A 24,951-nucleotide genomic window follows, 5' to 3' on the forward strand; every position below is an offset into this window, starting at 1 on the left:
GTGCCAATCACTGTCAGCAGGCCAAATAACACTTGGAACTTTCAGACCACCTCCCTGGGTGTTTGTGTTGCTCCCATTTTGCAGGTGAGAACTCAGAGGAAGAGAGGCAGAGAGGCAGATTAAACATGCTCAAGGTCTTCTAGTCGGTAAATGGCCAAGCCAGCAATGAGTGCAAGGCAGTGCATCCCCACTGACCCACTTTCCTTTGTGTGGCCTTTGTACCCTTGTCCACGGCCGGGGCTCAGTTCCCATGCACTCCACTCTACTTAGCAGAATGGGTTTGACCACTTGAAACACAATAAACTGGGGTTCAGTATTTGTTGATTAACCCCCCCCCAAGACATGCACAGGTTCTTGGAGACCCTGGGGATCACTCCCTTAACTCTGAGCTCATTTCCTGTTCTGGGGAGTGGGTGATTGGTTTCATGTGGGGTGAGGCCTGGTGGATTCTAAGTTGTTCCAAACCAGCCCTGTGTACCTGCCCTAGCTGGCCCGGTGCTTCTTGGAGCCGGAAGTAGCTCCTTCCCCAGCTCCAGGCAGCTGGGGGGCAGGCAGATAAGCCAGGGTATGTCCCAGGAGCCTGAGCGGACTGAGGCTTGTTTGGCCACCTGACAGTGGGCAGGGTGTATTTGTCAAAGCCTTCTTTCTGCTACAGTCAGGCAGTGTCCCACCCCTTCTGGCTCCCTGGGCTGAGCGAGGAGGGGGGATGGGGGAGACACCTGGCAACGCTTCTGCCAACTGCAGCTAACAAGTGGCAGCTCCAAGATGAGGGTAGGCTGTGGGTGACCCTGGCTGGGGACAGCCAATGAGTTCCGGGCTTTGGTGGCACCACTGGGCAGCCCGCCTGTCTTTGGCTGGTGTGGTGGTGGGAGGGGCCTGGGCCCGCCAGTCAGGGCTGCCGGCCCTGTCTCCGGGAGGCCCGGGCAGATTTGCTGCTCATTCACAGGAGTCCTTTGGGCTGCCTCAGGTTTAACTTCTCCAACCTCCTGTGGAGGACACCTGTTTGTGTGTGTGTGTGTGTGGGAAGCATGCATGCACACACATTTGAGAACCTTTCATTTCTCCTGCTTTCAATCTGGAGTGGGCCTGGACCTCAGGCTGGTGTGGTCTGGTCCAGGAGGAGGGAGTGGGAGGCAGTAACAGGCTAGAGGGTGGAGGTGGTAGCACAGGCACCCACCTAGGGCTGGTGTGAGGGACACCAGGTCCTGCAACCCCAGTGCCCTTTGTCTGGATAGAGTCAGGCTTGCCACTAAGTACTCCTGGGTTGCTGAGCACTGGTAGCTCATACCTGTCATCCTAGCAACTCAGGATGCTGAGATCTGAAGTTCTAAACCAGCCTGGGCAGTACAAATTTATCTCTAAATAACAAAGAGCTAGAAGGAGACAGGGTTGGGGGGGGGTGGAGAGGGAGGTGGGCTGCGAGGTAGGGGAGAGAGAGAATGCAGTGTGTGGAAAAAGCTGAGCAAGAGGCCCTGAATTCAAGTTTTGGTTCCAGCAGGCAGTCCACCAGCAGATAGTCCCCACTCCCTTCAGTACCTTGCTCAATGCAGACCCACAATGGTCAATCACATAATAAACATGTATTTATAGATGTACAATTTCAGAATTCTAATTCAAGAAATACAGCTTCTCAGGGGATCCTTAAGGATCTATGTTCTTATTGCACGTTGCTCAGCCCATCTAGGGACAGCTACCAAGACTGGACGGTCGCAGTGGCGGGGGCAGAGTGCTAGAGCCACCAGGGGAGGGCCTCTCTGGCCTGCATCCAGTTCTCATGATCACTCTGGCCAGGCCAGGGTGGTCACCTCACTGCAGGGTGCAACGTTGTTTCAAAATCAGATTTGACATTTCCTTACCAAACTTCCTCTCAGCAAGAATCCTATTTGTTGGGGGAACCTTAAAAAAAAAAAAAAAAAAGCCAAGAGAAACTCTGGGAGGACAGTTACCACCTTGAGGCTGGCAGCTAGGGGAAGTAAGGCTTTGGAAGACAGTGGGCAGGACGCCACGCCCACTGCCACAGGAGCACAGCGAGTCCAAAAGGCCCTGTATAAACATGGGAATAAATAAAACCTCCCTCCTTCCCTTGGCAGCAGCTGCTGTTTTGAGAGAGAGAGAGAAAAAAATCCTCATTCGTAGGGAGGGTGAGAAAGCCATTCTGCCGTGTCCTTTGTCCAGGGATCAGCAATCGAGGCCTGGTGGAGTCCTTGGAGGGAGAAGGCAGAGGCGCCCATAGGCACTGGCTTCTTCCCGAGTCGGCTGCTGTCCTGAGGTCCTGGGGTCCTGGGATGACTCTTGGAGGAAAAGCAGTCTGGAATCCTTGGTGCTTGACTTAGGAAAAACCAGTGGCAACTAGAGCTGTGCCCTGGGGGCACCTATAAGGCAAAACCCACTTAGGGACTGGGGTCGGGAGGGGGCTAGGCTGAGCCAGGCCCTGATGTATGTTGTGTGCAGGGGCCTGGCTACTGGACAACAGGACAAAGCCCACCTGAGGTGCCAAGGAGGAGGCAGCTTGAATAGGCCCTGCCTGGGCTCTCCACCATGGCTCAATACTGACCTGGTACCTGCTTTTAGGGGCCCCACCCCACCTGCTCCTCTCCAGTTTAACCACAAATCTGGCTACCTTCAGAAGCTTCCAATGGATTTAAACCACCATGATTACTGCTGCCATCAGAAACAGCCAGGGGAAGGGGTGGGGAACGACACTAAAACATACCCTGGCAATCATGGCTACCATGTAGCTTTTGAAGAACCAGGCTTCCTCAAACAGGCCTCATTTTTTAAAATACAGAACAAAACCCAGTCCCTGCATAAAGACTATATACATATATATATATCTTTATATATGCCTATTTACATATAAATAGATATATATACATATACAAGCATCTGTAGGTTACATTCTGTGGTGAGCTCTTTCCTCCTCTATCCTTGGCCAGCACTTCTGCCTGGCTGCTTTGAGGTGACTGCTGGTGGCTCCTAAGGGGGGTGGTGGTGGTGGTGGTGGTGGTAGTGGTGGTAGGATAACCCCCTCCCCCAGTCCTTCCTACAGACATTGGCTGCAACTTTTACATTCTACTTCTGTTGCCATGGTTTCTGTATCCTAGGAGCGAGCGATGTGGAGCCTCTGACAGCCCTGGGAGGGAGGGAGGCAGCCCTGTGGCAGGCTTTCTGTCTGTCCTAAGAGCTTTCTGTATTTACTGGGTGAGAGAGAGGGCAGTTGTGCGGCGTTCGGCCTCCAATTCCATTTTAATTTTTTTTCTTTGTATGTCTTTCTTTAAATATACAGTCCGTCACCTTGGCTCAGTGTGTGTCACCAAAAATTCTCCAGGGATTTCATAGTCTGGGGAGGAGAGTACAAGTTAGTTGGGCAGTCACCACCAGTATCTCATTTAGCCACACAAACAAGCACCTGCCATGTGCTGCACCCTACCCAGCTCAACCTTCTGGGGTCAGTTTCCCCAGAGCCATTAGTGAATGGCCTCAGAGCAGTTTGCAGCTGGAACCCTGCCAGGGACATAGGCAAAGGAAGGGCAAGTAGGGCACCAATATAGAGAACTTCTCCTGGCTCTGTCTGTCTTCCTCTAAGCTTGGTCCAGGCTGTCTGAGGCACTGGAACAGAACCCACTATCCACACACAGGAGAGGAAACGGGGGCAGTCGCCACCAGTGACTTTCATTTTGCCCCACCCCTTCTATGCTGAGTGGCTGCCTTTGACCCTGAACCCATGACCTTTTGTTCCCTTCTGCAGACCACAGTGGAGATGTCTGGGTGGGGGCCGGATGTCTGTGGCTTCTATGCTGCCAGGTGCAGCAGCGCTGAGTGGGCCTCAGACCCCAGCGGGGAGACGGCATCAGCGTGCATGCCTCCCATTCATCTAGTTCTATTTCCTCCTGCCTGCAAGGGCAGACGAAGCGGCACTTCTGGCCCTCCTGCTCCCACAAGGTTCTTCTGGCATCCAGTGGGCAGTGTGTATGTGGGGCAAGTAATATTTGGTGGCACAGGCAGTAATCAGCCATGCTTGGGAGAGGGCTGTGGTGACTTGGTGGCTAGAACGGACCTTTTAAAGAGCCACAAGTGCCCAGGAAGGGAACAGAGCAGAATAGCATGGGAGGATGACTAGAGGGTTACCAGCCCTCAGCTGCAGGGTGCCCCACATCGGCACCATCTCTAGAGGATGAAGTCAGGCTGGGGACAAGAATCTGTCATTACCACCCGTTTCCTCCCCCCCTTCTCTGCCTCATGACCAAGGCCAAAGCTGCCAAGCTTGCAGGGCAGAGGCAGCCCCAGCTCATACTTGGACCTGGGTGGTGTGGCTGGCCCAGGACTATCCATGCAGGGAGGCCTGCACCTCTGACAGCCGGTTGCAGCTTGGGGTGCCCATCTTCTGTGCCCTCTGGTACATGTCTGTGTCGCCAAAGTAGCGGGCTCGATACAGCAAGCCTTCCTCTGCAAAGGAAAGAGGACTCTCTCAGTACCCAGCAACTCCTCAGGCCTGCCTGGGCCTGCATGGGGAGGAGGAAGGCTGGCTTCCACTCAGGGGAGGGAAGCCCCTGGAGCAATGAGAACCATGGTCCTCTCTTGTAAGAGAGGTCCCTTCCTATAGACTTTGGGTAAGGCCAGTTCAGGTGAGAACCTGTCATCCTGGCCAGACCTCCCCAGGGTCCCACACACAGCTCTGGGCACACAATACATGGCTGGAGATGTCCTATCTGCCTCTACTTACTCACCCTTGCAGCCAAAATGACAGGCTAGGAGAACCTAGAGGAAACCACCAACCAGGTGGCTCTGGGCACTTAGCCCCAGGGAAGCACAGGAGTGGAGTCCAGGTCATGGTTGGCACAGGGCAGTGCCAGGTGCTGGCCCACAAGGCACTGAGGGCTTTTCCCCTTTTTCCTTCCCTTTGCTGCCTCCCTCCCCCCCCCAACCGCTCACTCTGCTGCTTCTCCTTCCAGCAGTTGTTGCGGAGGTTGGCGATGTAGTCGTCTTCCACGTTCCGCTCAACTGCTTTGAGGCTGGAGCCGGTGTGTGCCTCAGAGAAGGAGTCTGCCACGTAGTACACCACGCCCAGGTGCTCAGTGACTCGCCTGTGGATGTGGCCCACCGACCTGACATACACAGACCAGGCATGAATAAGCCTGGGACCCAAGGCACCCAGATCCAGGGAAGCTGGGTGATGGGCCCCAGGGTGGAAGGTATCACACAGGCTGTAGGAATGGCCGTTTCAGTGCAGCAGGAACCTCAACGCTCCCTAGAATGAAGGTCTGCGGAGAAGATGAATATCCCTGCTGCACGTGTCCCAGCCTGTGTCAAGCCCGACCTCCAGGCTCTTTCCTTATCGTTGGGTTGATCTAGAGGCTTTTGGGGGAGAAGCCCCTTTCTTAGGAGAGGCCTTTGTGTAGGAAGCTGGGACGTGGGAGGGGAGTGTGCCTCTCCGGCCTCTATTACCCCATTCAGCTCATAAGCCCACTGATGCTAAAGGCCTTGCTGCCTCTCCAGAAGCTCCTGGTTTCACTGAGAGCCTTAGGGACAAAATGACAGGACCAGGAGTATAGCTCAATGGTAGAATGCCTGTTTATCATGCATAAGATCCCTAGGTTCAATCTCTAATACCACAGGAAAACAAAAAGAGAAAACAAAGAGGAACAAAATGACAAGGATTCCAAAAAGTTGCATCCTTCTAGTGCTGATGGCAGGGTCTGTGGGATGCAGAGAGTCTCAACACCCAACAGGAGTCAATGCACAGAAAGGACATCTCTACCTTCTGATTGCTGCCTCTCATCTCTGCAGCTGCAGGGAAAGAGGCTGGCATCTGGCCATAAAGAGCTTGAGCGGCAGCAGTGGGCCAAATCTGCCCCCTGCTGGCTAAGAGGGAGACTACAGAGCCCCAGACAGGCGCAGAGGGCTTCCGCTACAGGAGCTGAGCACCTTACTATGGATCCAGATATTACCCCAGGTGCTGGAAATTGAAGGATGCCAACACCTTAAAAGGTCAACTAACTTGTTCAAGTTTAGTACTGGCAGTTAAGGCCAAATATTCACTCAACAACTACTGTTGAGATTTTTCTAATGAGGAAGACATTTTATATGTTACTAATTTTTACAAGCAGGTGGATGTTATTACTCCCACTTCATAGAAGAAGCCAAGGTTCCATGCCCTATGTAGGGTTACAGCTTCTTAGTGAGAAGCGGGGGTGCTAAGCCACCCTTGTTCACTCTATCTAGAGCCCTACTCTTTCCATGGTCCCGGGCTCTAACTGGATTTTTTTTTTTTTTTTTTTTGTCGGTTGTGGGGCTTGAACTCTGGGCCCGGGTGCTGTCCCTGCACTCTTCAGCTCAAAGCGAGTGCTCTATCACTTAAACCACAGTGCCACTCTGGTTTTTCTGGTGGTTAATAGGAGATAAGAGTCTTACAGATTTTCCTGCCTGAGCTGGCTTTGAGCCATGATCCTCAGATCTCAGCCTCCTAAGTAACTAGGATTACAGGTGTGAGCCATTGGTACCCAGCTTCTAACTGCATTTTAAGAGCAGACAGTCCTCCAAGGTCAGCAGATAAAGGTGGGGAGGGGAGAGTCCCCAGACCTCTGAAACTATCAGCTGCCACTGCATCTTCTCAGGAGGGTGTGAGCCTCAAAAATGTTAAGAGGCTGCTGGGGTTGTGGCTCCAGTGAGTGCTGAGCACAGGGCCCTCGGTTCAAACCCCAGAATTGCAAAAAAAAAAAAAAGAAAAAGAAAAAAAAAGGAATGCATCTATTAAGTAAGTGGCTTTCAGTCCTAGTTTACCTCTTGATCTGTGTTCTTAGAAGCGTTAAAAAGTGAGTGCGTTTTTTTTTTTTTTTTTATTCTAGGTTAGCTTTCTCCCCGCACTGCCCATGGCACCCAGGGCCATGCATATACTAGACAAATGCTCTAATGACTGAGCCACACCCCCGACCTCTCTATGTCAGCTTTCCCCATGATGATGGAGAGCTGGCTGGATCAGGCTGAGAACCTTAATAGGGCTTTGAGACTCCAAAACCCTGGCTCCACACCCACTCCTCCGCCCTCTGCTGTGGCTAGCCCCAGCGCAGGTACTCACGGTCTTGGGCTCAGGCTGTAGGGTGGACTGGAGACCATGAGTTGGCTGAGAGCTGACACAAGGATCAGGATGAGGATGGGCATCAGTTGTACAAATACTCCTAGCCCGCCCTGGGAGGAAGAGCCGAGGTCACCCAACTGGCCACACTTGCCACCAGCTTTGCTAGCATAATGAAGATGGTGGTCATGACACCACATCTTCCTTTTCTTTCCCCAGTTCCCCAGGTACAGAAGTTCCTCCACCTGCTAGCTTTTCCTGATAAAAACAAAATAGCCAGTGGAGGTTGTAAGGTTTGGAGATTATCAACTCATCAGTAAAAGTGGCTGCCCTCAGGAGAACAGGAAGGCAGTCCAGAGGGAAATTTTTACCACACTTATCTTCTTGAATTCTGAACACAAATATATTGTCAATGAAAAAATTAACAATTATGGGGCTGGGAATGTGGCTTAGCGGTAGAGTGTTTGCCTAGCATGTATGAAACTCTGGGTTTGTTGGATTCCTCAGTACTACATAAATAGAAGAAGCCAGAAATGGTAATGTGGCTCAAGTGGTAGTGTGCTAGCCTTGAGCAAAAGAAGCTCAGCCCTGGGACCGGCAAATAAATAAATAAATAGATAAATAAATAAATAGATAAACAGATAAAAATGACCAATTAAGGCTGGCAGGGTGCCAGTGGCTTGCGTCTGTAACTGTATTCAGGAGGCTCAGATTTGAGGATCTAGTTTTGAAGCCAGCCTAACCAGTAAAGTCTGTGAGATTCTTTTTTTTTTGGGTCTGGTCATGGGGCCTGAACTCTGGGCCTGGGCGCTGTCCCTCAGCTCTTCAGCTCAAGGCTAGCGCTATACCACTTGAGCCATTGTGCGACTTCTGGCTTTTTTCTTTTTGCTTATGTGGTGCTGAGGAATCGAACCGAGGCCTCATGCATGTAGGCAAGCACTCTACCACTGAGCCACCTTCCCAGCCCGGTTCTTTTCTCCAATTAACCACCACAAAGCTGAAGTGTGGAGCTGTGCCTCACATACTAGAGCATAGCCTTCAGTGAAGAAGCTAAGGGAGAGTACCCTGGCTTTGAGTTCAAGTCCCAGTATGGATACACACAAAGAAATGTATCAGAGGACTGAGGATGCAGCTCAGTATTGGAGAGCTTGCATAGGATGTGTGAAGCCTTGGGTCCAATGCCCTGTACCACACAAAAACAATCAAGCAAACAAAACACGAAAAATAAAAATGAATTTACTGAATGATTTGTGTTTATAGAAACGTTTCTATATGTCAGATTATGAAGATTTTTTCTTCTTCTTATGATCCAGCACAATGGCTCACACCTGTAATTCCAGCTTCTTAGAAGGCAGAGACTGGGAGGGTCAAGATTTGAGGTTTATCTGGGGCAAAAAGATAGCAAGCACCACCCCCTTATTTCAACAAACAAGTTGGGTGTGATGGGACATACCTAGTTACTTGGGAGGCATAGATAGGAAGATCTTGATGCAAGGCCTTCCCAGGGCAATAAACAAAACCCTACTTGAAAAATAACCAAAGCAGGGCTGGGAAGGTGGCTCAGTGGTAGAGCGCTTGCCTTGCATGCAGGAGGCCCTGGGTTCGATTCCTCAGCACCACATAAGCAAAAAGAAAAAAGCTGGGAAGTGGCGCTGTGGCTCAAGTGGTAGAGCGCTAGCCTTGAGCTGAAGAGCTGAGGGACAGCGCCCAGACCCAGAGTTCAGGCCCCACGCCCGGACCAAAAAAAAATAAAAAAAATAAAAAATAAAAAAAAAAAAAAGAAAAATAGCCAAAGCAGAAAAGGACTAGGGGTGTGGTTCAAGTGGCAGTGCTAGTTTAGCAAGCATAAAGTTCTGTATTCAAGCCCTAGAACCACAAATCTCTTCCTCTCAAACAAAATAAAACACCATCAGAACAAAAGTAAATACTCGCCCGGCGCCCAGTGGCTCATGCCTAGCTACTCAGGAGGCTGAGATCTGAGGATCATGGTTCAAAGCCAGCCCAGGCAGGAAAAGTCCGTGAGACTCTTATCTCTAATAAACCTCTCAGAAAACCAGAAGTGGCACTGTGGCTCCAGTGGTAGAGTGCTTGCCTTGAGCTGAAGAGCGCAGGGACAGTGCCCAGACCCAGAGTTCAAGCCCCATGACAGACAAGAAAAGAAAAGAAAAAAAACCAAAACACTCAAGGTTGCCAGAATTTTAAATGCTCTGCTACTGTCTTCACTGTTTTTAGCCTGTTGGCTATTTGTCAATCTACCGAATGCAAAATGTGTGTTTGAATGTGTCTAGTTATAATTTTTGGACACATTTAAAGAGTGTTGAAAAGCGCCCATGCTGGCATCCTTTTTGGTTCTTTCACAAAATTTAACAACTATTGCTTTGAAAATGTTATTTCACACAGAAGCTATTCACACTCAAAACTGTCTGTAGGTGGAGAAGTTTCTGCATGGCAATTCCCAATATTGGCCATGAGATCACAGTGGACAATATGGAGTGTGGCTCTCTCTGGTGTCACTCAGCAGAATGGCATGGGGTCACCATGGCTCTTTGGCTGAGAGTTGTGTGGGCACTGTGGACTCCAGGATGGGCAGCAGGGAGTAGACCTCCCTCCTCTAGTGCCTGTGCCCTTCTCCCAGCAACCACCCTCTGCCCCCCCCCCCCCCCCCCCCCCGCGTACTGTGCCACTCACATCACCCTGGTTCTCCCTGCGGTCCTGCCTTTGCTGATAGGTGTAGCGCATGCGTCCATTGCTGTAGACATGGACGTTACCTGAGGGTCAGAAGAACTGGTCAGGGGCTGGGGCTACAGGGACAGGACAAGCTGGCATCCTCTCCCCCACCCCACATCACCTCCTAGAAGACCCGGCAGTGGGGAGGGCAGGAGACTTACTAGAAGGGAAGCCACCACCGAAAAACATGTTGAAGAGGTCTTCAGGGGAGATGTCAGCCTCAAAGCCCCGGTGGAAGTCCCCATGCCCATGGCCATGCCGGGCTGCCTGGCTCTTGTCGTCACCAAACTGGTCATACTGTTTCCTTTTATCAGGGTTGCTGAGTACCGCATATGCTGTCCCAATGGCTGAAAGGAATGCAAAGGTCAGGCCTGAGGAGGCTGGGTGTGGGTGTGGGTAGGGTCCTGAAACAGCCCGGTGCTGGTTTCTTTGGAAGTCAGGCATTTGGGGCACGGGGGTTCTCAGGGCCAGTAGGAAGTAGTCTGTTGGACATGTATTGTGGGCATAGCTCACACTACTAACAACACTGTCTCCATTTTACTCATGTGAAGATTGCCAAAAACCACACAGCTGAGGTTGCAGAGGCAGGAGTCAAACCCAGGAGGATTTTTTTTTTTTGAGACAGGGTCTTGTTATGTAGCCCAGGCTGGATTCAAACGTGTGATCCTCCTGCTTCCATGATGGGATACTGAGTGCGAGTCAGTGTGCCCAATTACAGGGACTATGCTGCTTCAAGTTTTTTGTTTTTGTTTTGTTTTCTATTGTGCCCCACACTCTTCTCAGCTTTTTCCATCATGAACCGTGCCTTGGGCTCTGGTTTTTTGCCAGTTAATTGGGATAAGAGTCTCTTGGATTTGTCTTCCTGGGGTGGCTCTAAACCATGATCCTCAGATCTCAGCCTCCCGAGTAAGCTAGGATTACATGTATGAGCCATAGATGCCCCCCTTAGTTCAAGTTTTCTTGCTGACAACATGGAAACCACCAAACCCCCTTTCTTCACTGTTCTCTCTTGCAGGTGCCCATGGAGAGAGGTAATATAATCTTGAAGTTCAAATGTGATCCAATACATGAGGTCCTTGTAAACCAGAAGGCACCGGGACTGCTGGGAAGGGCCAAATCCCTGGGTTCTGGTTGAGACTCCTCTGGACTAATGGTGTCGCCAGGTGAGGACTCTGGGCTCAAGGTCCCAGAGCTGCTGTTTCCTACTGGCCCTGGGGCCTCCTTACTAAACCTCCCTGGGCCGAAGGTCTGTGGATCCCCAGGATCCCCAGCTCTGAGCCAACCCTCAGCCTCTAGCTCTTTCTTGTCAAAGTGCTCTTCAATCATGGCAGTGGCCCAAGGATCTGCTTCAAAGCCTGTGACCTTTGGGAAGAGGTGGAGCCCTCTACCTCTTTCCTCTCCCATCAGACAATGCCCCAAAGCCAGATATAGCCTCTCAGTCCCTGCCATGCATGCAGGGTGGAGAAACATTACCTATGCCATCCTGCCTCTTTACCTCCATTCTTCTTCTCTCTCTGATCAGGCCCCTGGGAGACAGAGCACTAGGTTCTTAGGGTGCTTGGTTATAGGCTCTCCTCTCCATTGGGCTATGGTCCTGGTCTCAGTGCTACAAAGCATAGAGCCTAATCCAGCTGAGGCCCATTACCTTACTATCTATCCCCAGAGGGAGATGAGGTGGGAACAAGAAAAGGAGTATCCAGGGACTGGCATTTGGTGCACATGTGTGCTCGATAGGTTAAATAAGAATCTAATGAATAAATTAGGCTATAAGACAGCCCAGGCTTGTAATTCTAGCTATATGGGAGGACTATGGTTGGAGACCAGCCCTGGCAAAAACATGAGACCTTAACCCAAAAATAACTAAAGCAGTCAGGTACTGGTAGCTCACACCTGTAATCCTAGCTACTCAGGAGGCAGAGATCTGAGAATCACGGTTCAAGGCCAGTTCAGACAGGAAAGTCTGTGATACTCTTATCTCCAGTTAACTATCAGAAAATTGGAAGTGGTGCTCTGACTTAAAGTGGCAGAGCACTAGTCTTGAGCAAAAAGAGCTTATGGATAGCACTAAGGCCCTGAATTCAAGTCCCACGACCAAAGGGGGAAAAAAAAAGAGCCTTGACCTTAGACTAGAACCAAGAGCCAAAATGGATCTCTTTGCATTGTATCTTATTCAGCTTCAGATATAAATAATAAATAAATAAAATAAAAATAAATGACATATCCAGTCCATAATCAATAGGTCCTGAAGTAGAGAGAGTCTGCAATGCCCTACTGCAGGTCTTACTAGGGAGGAGATGGCTGGGGCTGCCCTACCCAGGTACTGTGTGACTCTCAAGAGGCTTCCAGAACTCTTGCCTCAGCTTTCCTCTTGTAACCTCTGGGAATAAGAAAGGGAGCCATGAGTGGCAGATTCCACATTGCTAGAAAAGGCTAGTAAGACCTTAGAAAGCAGCTCAAGGCCCATGGACTCGGGTCTGAGACCACCTCTTCTACTTCCTGGGAAAGCTGTCTTGGCCCTGTGCTCCAAGGACAGGAGCTGGGATCCTGGGGCCCTCTCACCTTTGAAAGCTTCAGTGGCCCCAGGTGCATGGTTCTTGTCTGGATGGAATTTGAGGGCCAGTTTGCGGTAGGCCTTCTTCAGGTCCTCATCTGAGGCTCCTCGGCTCACCCCCAGGATCTCGTAGTAATCTTTACATTGCTTGACCCTAGGGGAAGGAGAAGAGTGTGGTAGGAGTGGCCTATGTGGGCCCAGGGCCGAAGGGTGTAAGGTATGTAAGGACAGGCAGGCATGGGGAGAAGCAGGGCATGGCTAATACCATCTTGAGTCAGCTGTCTGGCTTCAGTGAACTCCAGGGGCTGGGAAGCTGGGCAGGCCCACTGGGAATACCAAGAACCTTTAGGAGTTCAGGGAGCAACCACCATGAGGCCAGACCAACATCTGTTTCCCTTGTGCTAGCAGCTCTAACTGGAGGCCACCTTGGAAGGACGGCCAATGTCTGGTGATCTCTCCTGGTGATCTGAGTTTTAAGTGGATGGCACAAAGGCCAGAAGTGGCAGGGGTCTGTTCACCCAAAGTATAGGGCCCCGAAGAAACCCTGGTTCTCCTCTCATCTATCATGTCTTACTTTCTGGGTCCCTTGAGACCTTCTGGTTCTCAGCCTTCTCTAGGCCTTCACAACCCTTTTTATGTCAGCTTCTAGCATTTACAATTGTTGGCCTTAACCTTAAACCTTAGTTTAACCCTAGCCTGGAGGATGGCAGACTACAGTCGTGCCTGGTCACCCCTGACCTCCTGGCTGAAGCTTGCCGGGAGGTGTGCATGACCGCAGAGGGACTTCTGAGGCCAGTCTGGTAGTGTGCTGCTTGGGGCAGGGCCTGACTCAGCCTCTGCCTCTGAGAAAGCCTTTGCTGGTATGGGGGTGTGGGCTGGGGGATATGGAGAGGGAGACCAGGCTGCATCTCTGTGCCAGTGGCAGAGGAAGGTAGCAGTATTGTGTCTGCAGCCTCTGCTGAGGGCTGTCTTGGTGGGAGGCAGACAGTGGGGCCCTGGTTCTTACAGTGTATCCCAGGCCTTGTGGGAAATAAGGCTGCACCTCCTCCAGCCTCCAAGACCTTCTTAGGGCCCTCTGGGCTATAGGCAGACTCAAGGGAGGCTATGTTGAAGGAAACTTTCCCTGTTCCGCCCCCAATCTGCGGGCTACTTGGCCCTCTACCTTTTCACGGCCGCCACCTGCTCTGCAGTGTAGCCCTTGGTGCTCTCTCCTCCTCCAGCCTCACCGTTAGCTGAGGGGGCGTCGGTCGCACCTGTTTTCCTGTGGCTCTCGTGGGTAGTGTCTGTGGGTTGGGTTTGGTCACCGGCAGCCTGTGGTTTCTGGTTGAGGGACTCAATCAGAGCTGTACGAGGCAAGGAAACAAAGCATTGAAGTGCCTGTTAGCAGGGTTGCCTGCCTTGGCCTTGGGAACACCAGGGGACACCAGGCCCTCTGCTCCTCACCCGTCCCTCCCAGCAAAACCACTCTCACCTTCTTTGGCCTGGGCCAGTGGGTGCCTATGGGCAGCTTGCCTGCTCTCTTAGGAGCCACAGTCTCAGGAACAGGAAGATGATATGTTTTTTATATCAAAAATATTAACTTTGTTAATAAAATCCACAGACTCCAAACTGGACACTAGATGGCTCACACCTATAATCTTAGCTACTCTGGTGGCTTGAGATCTGAGTATCACGGTTCAGAGCCAACCTGGGCAAGGAAGTCTAAGAGGCTCCTTTTTTTTTTTTTTTGTCTGTCACGGGGCTTGAACTCTGGGTCTGGACGCTGTCCCTCAGCTCTTCAGCTCAAGGCGAGCACTCTACTGCTTGAGCCACAGCGCCACTTCCGCCTTTCTGAGTGGTTTATTGGAGAAGATAAAAGTCTCATGGACTTTTCCTGCCCGGGATGGCTTTGAATCTTGATACTCAGATCTCAGCCTCCTGAGTAGCTAGGATTACAGGCGTATGGGAGACTCTTAAATCTCCAGTAAAGCATCAGAAAACCAGAAGTAGAGCTGTGGCTTAATGTGGAAGTATGCCAGTCTTGAGCACAAAAGGTCAAGAACAGTGCGTAGGCCAGGGAACCCCACAACTGACAACACAACAACAAAAAGTCCATGGAATCCATATGGGTCTGAAGTAACTGCCTTATTCATTATTGTTTATACATATATGATAATAAATTCAAGCAGAATTTTGATATTTTGGTAGGTCTTCAAAAAGCATACTGACATTTGATTTAGAGTTCATCTAATTCTACGTTATTTCTTTCAATGGATTTGTTTTCTTTTATGAATGTATCTTTTCTCCTCAATTCATCCAAATCTGTACATTTTTCTCTCCGTCTTGTACCATATTTTGACTATCTAAAATATTCAGTCCTTGCACTGACTGCCTTATTGCTTTCTATTTTTATCTCTGGTCTACAAACTGCTTTCGTATTTTTAGTACAAAAAATATTAAGCTAGCAGTAAGTTAATGTTAATTTTAAAGTTTCCTAGTTTTATTATTATTATTTTTTTTGGGGGGGGGGTCTGGTTGTGGGGCCTGAACTCTGGGCATGGGCGCTGTCCCTCAGCTTTTCAGCTCAAGGCTAGCTCTCTACCACTTGAGCCACAGCGCTACTTCCGGCATTTTTTCTTTTTGCTTATGTGGTGCTGGGGAATCGAACCCAGGGCCTCTGGCATGCAAGGCAAGTGCTCTACCACTGAGCCACCTTCCCAGCCCCCCTAGTTTTATTATTTTTAACTGTTCCTTATTAGCAATGTGTTCAGTAGACATGCTCTGCTGCTGAGCTGGCAGAGTCCTCTGCAGTGGGGCCACTGCTTAGCAGATCCCCCTGGTTCAGTGGGAATACAGACCACTTCCAGGGGGCCTTTGCCTAGCAGTGAGGAGGAATGGAGGAGATAAGAGTCAGGCTGGTCCTGTCAAAACCCATCCTATTTCAATGTTTGGGGTCTACGTGCAGCATTCACTATCACCCTAAGGCAGGATCACTCAAATCTAAATTCTTGGTTTCTGCTGACTCAGTGGGGAGGGGCCACATTCCTGGCAAAAGTCCCCTCTGACTGCCAATCACACCCAGTGCCCTGGGTAATAAATCCCAAAGCTGTGGACAGGCTTCCAGGAAACCAGGCACCACCCAGCAGACCCCAGGACACCTGTGGAGAGCAAGGATGACAGCCTCACCCAGAGGGGGGCCAGCTCCCACTCCAGGGGCTGTGGCATCCATGGCACCATGCTGGGCACCCCACACCCTGTATCACAGCACACCTGGCCTCACCCCAGGGGCAGAGCAGGTCTTGCTGTGAAGAGCATGGTAGCTCAGGCTGCGCCCTGAGCCACGGCTGCCACAGCGCAGCAAGTTCACAACATCTGACCAGATTGGCAGCCGGGCAACTCAAACATGGGAGCTGACAAGAGAGGGTGTGCCACAGGAGTGCACCCGGAGGAGCAGTAGTAAGAACTCTTTTTCTTATTGAAACAGGGTCTTGCTGTACAGCTCAGATCAGCCTGAAACTGGGCATCCTGAGTGCTGGAATTACAGGAGTGAGCCACCATGTCTGGCTAGTAACAGCCATTTCCATAGCCACATGTTCAATGTGTCAGCTGGCGTGTCACAGCACTCTCATGTCTGCCACTTCCCCACAGGAAGAAGACACTGTGGCAGACTGCTGCTCAAGTGGAGAGGTGCACTCGAACCCCTGCCTGTCTAGCTCAGGGTTCCTAATGTTAACTTCGCTGCTACCCCAGACTACTTAGGTCTATGGGAGATCTCATGCTAGCAATGTCATTCAACATTTAGAAGTGACAATAAAGGCCTAGATTGAACTCACTGTTTGACACCCAATGGTGGTATGAGGACAAAATGAGGTAATGTGTGTGCACATGTGATACAGAGACTGGCATAGAGTCAAGTTCAGAAGGAGAAGCTGCTAATAACATGGCCAAGGTTGATGAACTAGCCACGGTAGTGGCTGGCAGTGGGGGTTGGGAAGCCACAGGCTTGGCTGGGGCTGGATAGTAGCTCTGGCCCAGTCTTAGCAAGTTGAGTGTCTGCGCTTAGATGTCACCAATGCTGGGTATCCAGGGGATGGAAAAGAAAGGAACCAAGAAATCTTGGTCCAGATCAGACAGGGGGGAGAGAAGGGTGCTCTTCTGCTTTCCGAGGAGTTTTAAAGACGTTAACTCCTACCCCTTGCCCCTGAAAGTTACCAGTGGTCTAGGCTGAACCATCCTAAAAGTATCATAATCATGCATCCAGTTGCCAGAATTACTTAAGACACATTTTCTATCTCCAAAATCTCTCAGGGAAGATTCTGGAAATATTTTAAGGGAGCTACTACATAGGGCAGCTCCTCTAATTTCATTAAAAAGGAGAGCTCAAAGGGGAATGTGTGTGCTCCGCGTTGCACAGAGGCTCCTTCTAGAGTCAGAGAGCTGAGACTGTGGTTTCTCTTCTGTGGTCCCTGCCAGGCCCATAGGATGTGATGGCCTCCGACTCCCTCATCATTCATTATATTCCTATGACACTGGCTGATGGCAGTGATGCAAAAGTGTCAGGCAACACACTAACCCTGGCCCTGCCTCTTCCCAGTAACTTATCTGGGTATTATGGCATGTGTTTATAGTCCCAGCTACTTGTAGACTGAGGCAGGAGGATCATTTGAGCAAAAGAGTTCAAGGTAGCTTGGGTACACAGTGAGAACCAGTCTTATAGTCAATGTGCATTAAATAAAAATTGAACTACGTAACTTGAGTGTACAGATGGGAGGGGAATAATGGAGAACAATGGAAGGGGTGACATTAAACAAGACATATATACTTACTTACTATCTGCCTTATGGAATTGTAACCTTTTTTTTTTTTTTTTTTTTTGTCGGTCATGGGGCTTAACTCTGGGCCTGGGTGCTGCCCCTCAGCTCTTCAGCTCAAGGCTAGCGCTCTACCACTTGAGCCACAGTGCCACTTCTGGTTTTCTGGTGGTTTATTGGAGATAAAAGTTTCACAAACTTTCCTGCCCGGGCTGGCTTTGAACCATGATCCTCAGATCTCAGCCTCCTGAGTAGCTAGGATTACAGGCATGAACCACCAATGCCTGGCTGGAATTGTAACCTCTTTGTACAACTAAATAAAGGTTAAAACAAAAGAGTGTGACATCAGAGGAGGAGAACAGAGCTGTGGTGGGAGAGATGGCAGTAGAGGTGAAAGGGGGAAGGGGCTGCCCGTTTTCGGTCCCAGCCTGGACAGCCATACTGCCTGGCTGGTTCAGACCGCTCTGTCTCTTGATAGCTGGTCATTTTGGATTAGTTAAGTTAGCTTCTTAGGCAAAAGTGTCCCTTCCTCCTAAGGGCTGTGAGCATGAAGGAGTGTTGGCATATACAGGACTTGGCCCATGTCTAGTTGAACAAATACCAAGAGTTACTCATTCCTTGTTATTAGGTAAGGAGCTGAGTTTCCTGATCTGTGTACCTGCAAGTGAGGAAGAGGTTATGGTGGGGGAAACCACTGAAATTGGAGACAGATAATTCTGGATCCTTTGCTACTTAGCTCTGTCCTCTTACTAAGTTATCTAATTCCTCAGTGATCTGCTCCCAGGTTCAGCTCTTAGGAGTGAAGGAGATTCAACCACAAGTGAATGGAAGGGCATACTGCAGATTATGAAGGCCATCGTAAATGGACAGTTCCACCCAGGATGTGGCTAGGATTAAATTCTCTCATATCCCCATACCCTAAATGACAAAACCCCTCAGCAACCAGTTGTCCCTTGTAAAACTTTATGCAGACTGAACTGCAAGGTCCTTCCAACCCTCTGTATGCTGGGGAAACTGAAATCTACAGATGTTCTCATGGGCTCCTTGAAGAAAAACTGGCAGTTTCCACTTTTTTTGTGTGTGTGTGTGCCTATACTGGGGCTTGAACTCCCTTAACTTTTTTTTTTTTGGGGTCCGGTCATGAGGCCTGAACTCTGGGCCTGGGCGCTGTCCCTCAGCTCTTCAGCTCAAGGCTAGTGCTCTACCACTTGAGCCACAGCACCACTTCCGGCTTTTTTTCTTTTTGCTTATGTGGTGCTGAGGAATTGAACCCAGGGCCTCATGCATGCAAGGCAAGCGCTTTACCACTGAGACACCTTCCCAGCCCTCCCTTGGCTTTTAAAAACAAGGCTAAACTCTTATTTTTGTGCTGGTGAACTGGAGGTATGTCATTCAGATTTGTCTGCCTGGGCAAGCTTTAAACTGTGATTCATAGATCTCAACCTTCCTGAGTAGTTAATATTCACCCAGCTCCTTCTGGGTGTGTGTGTGTGTGTGTGTGTGTGTGTGTGTGTGTGTGTGTGTGTGTGTGTGTGTGTGTGTGTGTGTGTGTGTGTGTGTGTGTGTGTGTGTGTGTGTGTGTGTGTGTGTGTGTGTGTGTGTGTGTGTGTGTGTGTGTGTGTGTGTGTGTGTGTGTGTGTGTGTGTGTGTGTGTGTGTGTGTGTGTGTGTGTGTGTGTGTGTACATATGTGCCAGACCTGGGGTTTGAACTCAGGGCCTAGGTGCTGACCCTGAGCTTTTTTTGCTCAAGGCTAGCACTCTACCACTTGAGCCACAGCTCCAATTCTGTTTTTTGCTTGTTTGGGTTTTTGTTTTTTTTTTTGGTGGTTAACTGGAGGTGAGTCTCTCTGCCTTTCCTGCTCAAGCTGGCTTTGAACCAGGATCCTCAGATCTCCACCTCCTGAGTAGGTAGGATTACAGGAGTGAGCTACTAGTGCAGGGCTTCTTTAGCCATTTTTGATAAGCCTTAGGCAAAGGCAACGACTATCAGAAAGCCAAGTGTCAGATAGAAACTCCCAGAGAAGAGCTGACTGGCTCCATCACCCCCTTCTCTGTGACCTCTCAGCTTAGGGTTTGGCCACTACTGAACAATGCAACTGTGCAGTTGGTCTCTCCTTATCCTAACTTCTATAGCTGGAGTTTCTGGTTCCCTTACATCCTTTCTATTCAGAACAGCAACACTGCAGGGTCCCCAAACCTTTAAAGATTAAAAAAAACAAAACCTTTCATTGATCCCTTTCTCCAAGGTCTGCCTCCACGCATGCTCTTGATCATTGCTCTTCTATTTCTCCACCTGTCCTTTTCCCATATAGCCAATGTAGCATCTGACAGCGGCTCACCAACTCCATGACACATCTCTCCATGGCTACAGTTCCCACCCTCTCCTGGGACTGCCTCTTCCCTGGTGTTGCTCCATCTCTTCTGCAGCTTCCTTTGCCTCTGCTAACTAGGTAAGGTAAGGGCAGGTGTGGCCTACAGCTGCCACCCAAGCAACTCTTTCTCCATGCTGCCCTTTCCCACAGCTGTGCTAAGCTCCAGAAAGCTCTATCAGACTGGTGATATGAGACTTATCTGAAGCCCGAGCCTTCTCCTGAGCTGCAAGCTGACAGCTCCCCTGGACTATCCTGGTGGCACCTCCCCATCTGCCCACATCTTTCCACCCCAGTTCTGATTGGGTTTCTTCCCAGCCACATGCGTTTTGATTCTAATTCCCCAGCATGTCCTCTAATTATCCTCAGATTCACCCAAAGGCTTGGTGCCTCCTTTTCCATGATTTTATCCTTACCTATATGGCCACACTTCAGGCCTCTTAAAGTCTCCGGAGTTTCCCAACAGATTTTCTTTTGTTTTGTGCTAGTTGTGGGCTTAAACTCAGGGCTACAGTGTTGTCCTAGAGCTTTTTTTTTTTTTGCTTCAGGTGAGTGCTCTACCACTTGAGCCACAGCTCCACTAGTTTTGTTTTATTTATTTCTTTATTTTTGTTAATTGGAAATAAGAAGCCTCAGGGACTTTCCTGCTTGGTCTGGCTCTGAACTGTGATCCTCAGACCTCAGCCTCCTGAGTAGGCAGGATTACAGGCATCAGCTACCTTCATCTGGCTCCAATGATTTTCTTGCCTGAGTCTCTCTTCCCTCTCAACCTTCATGCTATCCTTTTTCCTTATTTTTGGAGTGGGAGGAGGGCCTTAATATGTTATACAGGTGGGCCTTCAACTCCCAAATCCTCTTGCTTTCATCTTCTGAGTTCTGGGATTACAGACCTGTGCTAACATGCCCTGTCTCATGCTGCTTTCTTTTAAGAACATTACCCTTATCTTATTCTTGTCATGAAAAACCTCAGTGTGTGTGTGTGTGTGTGTGTGTGTGTGTGTGTGTGTGTGTGTGTGTGTGTGTGTGTGTGTGTGTGTGTGTGTGTGTGTGTGTGTGTGTGTGTGTGTGTGTGTGTGTGTGTGTGTGTGTGTGTGTGTGTAGCTCAGTGGTAGAACATTTGACAAGTGTGAGGCCAAGATGGAGCCCTAATAACACACCCACACACACCTGTAAAAACAAAACTTTGTTTCCTCACTAACTACCGAATAAAGTGAAAATATCTTAGTCTGGTAGAAAAGTAGATCATAATCTAGCCTCACTTTATTTTCTAATCTGAATCCTTTATATGAATTCCCACCTCACTGTTTTTCAATCTCCCTAAAAGTAATGCCTTCTAAACCCTCTTACAATTTTCAGCTTCCTGTGTTTTCTAGAATGCATTCCTCCAAATATTGCCTCAGCTCAAATACTCTCATCTTATACTCTGAACAAGCTTTCCCTCTATGAGATACCATTATTTGTGTGCTCTAGCTACAACATACACTTGTAACTGACTTGTGACTGTCTTATCTCCAACATTCCTCCTCAGATGGTAGGGACTAGATTTTCCATCTTCAATCTTAAGCTCTCAACATCTAACACTATGCTAAGTTCTTATAAAGTCAGTATTATCTTGTGCCCTCCAATATATATATTTTTTTCCCTGAAAGCCTGCATCTCTGAGGTAAGAGATTACATTTTGCCATTCCTGATATAGCACCCAGCACAGGGCTTTGCAAACAAACAAAAAAGCCACAATAAAAATGCATTAAATGAGCATTGGAATGTACTCAAACCCAAAGCATCTAGCATAGACAACCACTTAATATTTTCCTATAAATTTCCTTATTCTAGACTTTAACTATTAACTAGCACCAGTTCCTTGAGTCAGTGCAAGGCTGCAGGTTTATGTAGATGAAGCCCACAGGCTTTCCAGAAGAGAACAAATATGACAAATATCCACCAGGTGAAACTAGTGTCTGAGGCAATTCCAGTGCCTGAGCCTAAGAGGACACTGGCCAGGCTACTGAACTGGCACCAGAGACATGCCTCTGTATCCAGAGTCCCTGCCACTGCCATCTTTTCTGGGTTGCCTGCTCTTCAGCAGTAGCAGTAGCAGTGAAATAGAATCCTGGCAGCTGGAGAGCCTGCTCCCCACTGTGCTCCTCACTTACTGAGTGATTTATTTCAAAGGAAGCTCCTTGGGCAGGTTATCTCAGGAGTTCTGGCACATACAGACTGTGAGCCTCTCCAAGAGGAGGCAAACAGGCCAAAGATCAACATGTGGAGTCAGGAGGGAGGAAAGTTCAGATGTCCTGGCAGCCTCTTCTGCCAGCATCCCCCTTTCTCCGTTTCATAATGTAGGCAGGTAAGGTGAGGAGGTTGACTGTTGCTCTCCCATTTCATTCTTTTTGTTGTTGTTGTTGTTGGCCATGGGGCTTGAACTCTGAGCTTGGGCGCTGTCCCTTAGCTCTTCAGCTCGAGGTTAGAGCTCTACCACTTGAACCACAGTGCCCACTTCCAGCTTTTTTTTTGTTTATGTGGTGCTGAGGAATCGAACCCAGGGCCTCATGCATGTGAGGCAAGCACTCTACCACTGAGCCACCTTCCCAGCTCCTCCTATTTCTTTCTTATAGCTTTCTCATTTCTAGCTGTGATATCTTGAGCAAGTCCCTAATCACTGATATGTTTCCTTATCTATTGAACAAAGATAATGATCTTGTGCTGCCACTCACACAAAGCAGGATGAGTGACAAAATGCATGCAAAAGAGCTTTTCATATTGAAGAGCCCTGTGAGAGGAACCCCCCTCCCCCCTTTTCTCATCCTGAGTTTGAACTCAGGGCCTGGGTGCTGTCCCTGACATTTTTCAGCTCAAAACAAGCGTTCTACACTTGAGCCACAGCTACATTTTTGGCTTTTTGGTGATTAATTGCCTTAGAGTCTCATGGATTTCCTGTCTGGGCTGGCTTTGAACCACAATCCTCAGCCTCAGCTTTGTGAGTTGCTAGTATTACAGGTGTAAGCCACCAGTGCCTGACTTCTTTTTAATTTTACTTTGCTTTTTTTTTTTTTTGAGATAGGGTTTCCTTATGTAGTAGACAATGAAGTCTTGAAATCACCATCCTCCTGCTTCAGCCTCCCAAGTGATGGGTTTACAATTGAGCTCCACGTGACCCAGCTGGGTATTCTTACTTTTCACATTATCTGCACCAACTCCCTAATCTTCCACATAAGGAAACCTAATCTCAAAAAGGTCACATGGTCATTCATGGTGAGAGCTAGGTCTTCTAATTTTCTTTTCTTTTTTTTTTTTTTTGGGTCCGGTCGTGGGGCCTGAACTCTGGGCCTGGGCACTGTCCCTCAGCTCTTCAGCTCAAGGCTAGCGCTCTACCACTTGAGCCATAGCGCCACTTCCAGCTTTTTTCTTTTTGCTTATGTGGTGCTGAGGAATCAAACCCAGGGCCTCTGGCTTGCAAGGCAAGCACTCTACCACTGAGCCACCTTCCCAGCCCGGTCTTCTAATTTTCAATGCCAGTTAACACCAGACAGTTTACTAAGTGCAATCACAAACAGCCCTGGGCCTTTTTCCTTTCCAACTTGTATTTAGAACAACTTACTAAAAAATGTAAAGAAGCTGGGTGCTGGTGGCTCATACCTGTAATCCTAGCTACTTAGGAGACTGAGATCTGATGATTGCAGTTGAAGCCAGCCCAGGAAGGAAAGTTCCTATGACTCATCTCCAATCAACCACCAAAAAACCGTAAGTGGAGCTGTGGCTCAAGTGGTAAAGCACTAGCATTGAGTATAAAAGCTCAGGGACAGCGCCCAGGCCCTGCGTTCCAGTCTGGGATTGGAACATACACATAAAACAGTAAAAAATCGTTTAAAAAAAGTTCTAGGGGCTGGGAAGGTGGCTCAGTGGTAGAGTGCTTGCCTTGCATGCATGAGGCCCTCGGTTCGATTCCTCGGCACCACATAAGCAGGAAAAGCCGGAAGTGGGGCTGAGGCTCAAGTAGTAGAGCGCTAGTCTACAGCTGAAGAGCTGAGGGACAGCGCCCAGGCCCAGAGTTCAGACCCCACGACGGACCAAAAAAAAAAAAAAAGTTCCAAAAAGGAGCACTGTGTCAGTGGCTCATGCCTGCAATCCTACCTACTCAGAAGGCTGGGATCTGATGATTGCGGTTCAAAGCCAGCCCGACAGGAAAGTTTGTGAGACTTTTATCCCGAGGGCTAGGGCGAAAACTTGAGGGACAGTGCCCAGGCCCTGAGTTCAAGCCCCAGGCCCTGCACAAAAAACAAGAAACAGAAAGGGGGGGGGGATCCTGGGTATAAAGAAGCGAGGAATAGTGGATTCCTTGCTTAGGCCACTCAGCACCTTAGGGAAGCCACTGCAGGAGAGAGTGAAGAGCAGGGTCTCGGGACAGGCCGTCCAGGGTGGTGGAGTGGTCTCTGGCCCTGGTCTGGATTGAGTGAAGATATGAATGTGTCTTTCCAGGGCGTCCGAAGGTTGGAAGTGTTTTCCTCGCTAAAATCCAGTTTCTCCCTGGCTAGAGCTATGTTTATTTTCCTGAACTATAATTTTTCCCAGGCCGGCAACTGACTCCGGGCCACAGCACGGCCCCTTGGGAAAAGTAGTTCGGATTCCCTTTCAGGTGAGTTCCTTTTGCTCGGCCTGTCAGTGCGACTCATTCTAGGAAACTTCATATTCAAAGGGTTCCGGCAGCAACCCGAAAGCAGATGTTGGGACCACCAAGGTGTTTCGGTGTCTAGCATCCTGCAGAGGCGCGGGAAAGAAAGACTACAACTCCCAGCAGCCAGCGCGCGCCCCTACTGCGCAAGCGTAACTGCGCCTCGTCACCCCTCCCCCTCCCCCAACTGCTCCTGTCGGTCCGTTCCCGAGTTCCCCCCATCAGTTCTAATGTCCCCTCCGTCTCTCCGGCACTTCACACTCACCGCGAACACGCGGCGTTGGGTACAGCCGCTGTGCCTTCTCCAAGAAGCGGAGCGCCCGGTCGGGCTGGTTGCTCTGGATGGCCTTAAGGGCGATGCTGATACAGCGCTCAGCTTCATCCTTGTTGGATTCCATGGCGGAACCCGAGCGCGGAACCTGGGAGGGGGAGGCCGGGCGAGCGAAGGGCTGCGCCAGCTGCCGGCGCGTCGCGGGGCCGGCTGGGCGCACACTGATGACGTAAGGCCACCGCCTCCTCTTTAGAGATTTGAGCTAGTGGAGTCAGGGCGGAAGCGATACCGTATGTCTTCTAAGAAAGGGTCGCTGGGTTTAGGTTTAATGATGTGTGCTATTTTTAGTTCTCGAGCCCAAGGTGTTAGCTTTGGAGTCTTAAGAGTACGCGCGCACGTTTTTGGTAATAACTATGGGCTCGAGACGAAGGAAACATCCATTCATTGAACAAATACTCTGTTTACCCTCTGTCAGGCAGGGTTACATGATGGTACTACACCA

General features: G+C 49.6%; 1 protein-coding gene across 3 annotated transcripts; it reads right to left on the bottom strand.

The window, feature by feature from the left end:
• Positions 1-1,565: 1,565 nt before the first annotated feature.
• Positions 1,566-24,664, bottom strand: Dnajb12 (DnaJ heat shock protein family (Hsp40) member B12). Of its 3 annotated transcripts, none has more exons than XM_070020530.1 (9): positions 24,444-24,664; positions 13,513-13,693; positions 12,359-12,504; positions 9,961-10,146; positions 9,761-9,840; positions 7,076-7,185; positions 4,933-5,105; positions 4,349-4,446; positions 1,566-3,340 (listed from the first exon to the last, which is right to left on the bottom strand). In XM_070020530.1, the coding sequence occupies exons 1-9, from the start codon at positions 24,574-24,576 to the stop codon at positions 3,311-3,313; spliced, it is 1,137 nt and encodes a 378-aa protein (XP_069876631.1). In that variant the 5' UTR covers positions 24,577-24,664; the 3' UTR covers positions 1,566-3,310. The 3 variants fall into 3 exon arrangements, with proteins under 3 accessions (XP_069876631.1, XP_069876632.1, XP_069876630.1); XM_070020531.1 differs by having other exon boundaries at positions 4,295-4,446; XM_070020529.1 differs by having other exon boundaries at positions 4,301-4,446; positions 24,444-24,663.
• Between the last annotated feature and the right edge of the window lie 287 nt (positions 24,665-24,951).

This window comes from Dipodomys merriami, unplaced genomic scaffold, assembly GCF_024711535.1.
Source record: "Dipodomys merriami isolate MVZ:Mamm:240054 unplaced genomic scaffold, mDipMer1.0.p SCAF_14, whole genome shotgun sequence".
NCBI classification, from domain to species: domain Eukaryota; kingdom Metazoa; phylum Chordata; class Mammalia; order Rodentia; family Heteromyidae; genus Dipodomys; species Dipodomys merriami.